At 65.0% G+C, this 3,116-nt stretch overlaps 1 protein-coding gene across 1 annotated transcript in view; it reads left to right on the top strand.

The window, feature by feature from the left end:
• The window catches only part of CFP (complement factor properdin), an 8,419-nt gene extending 5,309 nt beyond the window's left edge, over positions 1 to 3,110 (top strand). Inside the window, 8 exon segments of the mRNA XM_014526053.2 lie at positions 307 to 480; positions 645 to 842; positions 1,130 to 1,303; positions 1,733 to 1,930; positions 2,207 to 2,318; positions 2,572 to 2,723; positions 2,883 to 2,966; positions 3,044 to 3,110. Of these exon segments, the coding sequence (XP_014381539.2) occupies positions 307 to 480; positions 645 to 842; positions 1,130 to 1,303; positions 1,733 to 1,930; positions 2,207 to 2,318; positions 2,572 to 2,723; positions 2,883 to 2,966; positions 3,044 to 3,054 (1,103 nt within the window). The 3' untranslated portion in view covers positions 3,055 to 3,110.
• Positions 3,111 to 3,116: the final 6 nt, after the last annotated feature.

Here is a 3,116-nt window from a genome sequence, read left to right as displayed (position 1 = left end):
CTTGTGGGTTGTCTGGGGGTGGGAGAGTCTTAAAGGTGTAAGGGGGTGGGAGGTTGGAGGGATCAGAGAAGGTGGTCACTGGGGGTGGAGGGCCATGGGGAGGGTCCATAGTGTGGGGGGTAATGGGGGTCTGGTAGGGGAGGTTCAAAGCTGGGAGAGGGTGGGGGTTTCTGTGGGGTCAGGGTATCTGTGTAGGGTCTGTTGGGGGCTTTTGTGGGGGTCTCAGGCCTGGGAGGGTCTGGGGGATCTATGGGGATGGGCGCCTTGTGAGGGTGGTCTCAAGCACTGACCCCCAGTCATGGGCAGTGGTGGGGGGTTGGTCACCATGGTCGCCATGGGGCCCCTGCTCGGTGACGTGTGAGAGTGGGGAGCAGCACCGCACCCGGACCTGTACGGAGCCCCCACCAGCCTGTGGCGGCGTCTGCCCTCCTGGGTCATCCAGCGAGAGCCGCCCCTGCCGTGACCCCCGGCCCTGCCCCAGTGAGTGACCTTTGTGCTGGGAGCTGGGGATGGAGGGATAGATGGGGGATTGGAGGGATGGATAGACCTATGGATGGATGGATGTGGGGATGTGTTGGGGGCTGGGACCAGGTATGGGGCATGTGGGGCTGCCCCCTCTCCCCTGACCTCTCTTACCCCCCCAGCACATGGATCATGGGGCCCCTGGGGGCCGTGGGGCCCCTGTTCCAACACGTGTGCCCCTGACGGCCCTGGCCCACGGCCCAGTCAGCGCCGCCAGCGCCTGTGCAACAGCCCTGCACCCTCCCAGGACCCCCCTGGCCAGCCCTGCCCTGGCCCCAGCACCCAGGACCAGTCCTGCACCAACCTGCCCTTCTGCCCAGGTATGGTGCCCCCAGCTCAGGGCAATTACTGAATAGAACACTACTGGAGGAGGCTGGAAGTTGACCAGCTCTGAGGTGGAATGGCGAAGTGTAACACTACCCAGGCAGGGCTGAGATGCAGCCAGCTCTGGGGTGGAACAGTCAGGGAATGGCTGAGTATAATGCTACATGGGGAGGCCTGGGAGGTGCCCAGCTCTGAGGTACAACAGTCATATATAACAGCCCACAGAGGCCAAGATGCAGCAGACTCTGGGTGGGGGCAGCATGTGATGCCTATGTGTCCACAGTGGATGGTGCGTGGGGTGCATGGACAGCAGCTGCCCCATGCCCCGTGACCTGCGGGCTGGGGAAGGTGACACAACGCCGGGCATGTGACAGCCCCACACCCCAGCATGGTGGGACCCCTTGCTCTGGCCCCAATACACAGCCAAACATCTGCAACACACACCAGCCCTGTCCAGGTACCACATGTGGGCTGGTCCATACGTGAGAGCCTGAGAGACCCGGTGTGTATGTTCCCTGGATGTCTGGGTTCTACATATGTGCATGTGAGACCCAGACACCTTGGTCCTGTGTGAGACGGGGACAACTGGGCTGTGTGTGCGCGCCCTGAATATGTGGATTTCCTGTGGGTGTTCCTTAAATGCCTGGGGGAAGGGAAGGAACCTGGACACCTGGGTTCTGTATTGGGGGGGGGACCAAATTAACTCCTCAGGTGCTGAATGTGGGGCTGCCCTTACTGAGCACCCATTGGGCCCACAGCAGAGGGTGGGGGTATGTGTGTGGGGAAGCCCCCTCTGCCCCCATTAACTCCTCACTGCCTGCCCAGAGGGGCAATGGGGGGTCCCTCCCCCCCACCCCAGCCCCCATTAACCCCATGCTATCCGCAGTGGACGGGCACTGGTCAGAGTGGTCAGCTTGGACACAGTGCTCCCGCCCGGGCTTCACAAGCCGCATCAACTGCCAGGAGATCATAGGGCAGCAGAAGCGCACTCGAGTGTGCGAGGGGCGTGCACACAATGGGCAGCGCTGCCCGGGCTTCACTACCCAGGAGATCCGCTTCTGCTACAATATGCAGCTCTGCAGCTGTGAGCTGGGAGTGGGGACGAGGCCAGGCAGGGGCAGCAGGCCTGAACCCAGGGTCGATGGTCCCAGGGAGGAACTGGGCCTGAGGCTCAGGGAGATGGGCCTGGTGGGGCAGGAGGCTTGAAGCCAGCGTGGGGAGCTAGGGGTTGGGGCAGGAGATGGGTCTGGGGGCAGCAGGACTGAGGCCGGGATAGATGGGCCCAGAGTGGGGTGGGCTTGGGGCTGGGGGAGATGGGGCCGGGTACCTCGGCCCGCGCTAACCCCGCCCTCCTCCCCAGTGCCGGGGGCCTGGTCCGATTGGAGCCCCTGGGGGCTCTGTCTCCCGCCCTGCGGCCCCTCCCCCACCCGCACCCGCCTGCGCCAGTGTCTTCCCGTCCTGCCCAAGTACCCGTGAGTGTGGGGTGAAGCCAGGGGGCGGGGCTGCACACCGGGGTGTGGCCTGAGGTGGAGGCGGAGCCGGAAGTGGGAGGGAGGGGGGGGTCTAAAATGGGTGGGGCCTGAGGTGGGAGGCGAGGTCTCGTGCCTGGGGGCGGGGCCTGACTTTGAGGGGAGGGCCCCATCTATGGGGGCGGGGCCTGGCCTAGCACAGCCTGGGCCTGGCTGCAGGGTGTTCTGACCATGGCCCCGTGGCTTCTTCCCCAAGGTTGGTGACGCAAGGGGTGGGCGGGGCTGGCATCGTGAACATCACGTTCTGGGGTCGGACGCTTGCAGCCTGCGAGCCCCTGCAGGGTCAGCGCCTGCAACTGGAGGAGGTGGTGCCTTGCAAACATGTGCCACCCTGCGACGAGGACGCCGGTGAGCGCCCAGATGCCTGGGTTCCTGGGGGGCGCGGACGCCTGGGCTCTCGGAGGTGTTCTTTGGTGGGCAGTGGGGGGCCTTTACCTCGGGCGCCAGGGTTCTCTGGAAAGGGCGCTTGGGTTCCGCGGGTCTCACCTTCCCACCTTCCCCTGCCAGAGGAAGATGAGGGGATCTTGAAGCCGCGGTCGCCTGGCGCCTACGACCCCAATGAGGAGGCCGAGGAGCTGGACTTAGGCATAGGTAAGGGGCTGTGGGGACTGATTTGGGGTTGGGGGCGACTGGGTCTTGTTTAACCCTTTCCTGCTCTGTCCTTGCAGCCGAACCGTGAAGCCAGCTCTGACCCCCCCCCCCCCCACGATTCGGGGGGGGGGCGACCAGAGGAGCCCCCGC

Source organism: Alligator sinensis, unplaced genomic scaffold (assembly GCF_000455745.1).
Source record: "Alligator sinensis unplaced genomic scaffold, ASM45574v1 scaffold778_1, whole genome shotgun sequence".
Taxonomy (NCBI): domain Eukaryota; kingdom Metazoa; phylum Chordata; order Crocodylia; family Alligatoridae; genus Alligator; species Alligator sinensis.
This window is presented reverse-complemented; position numbering and strand designations above follow the sequence as displayed.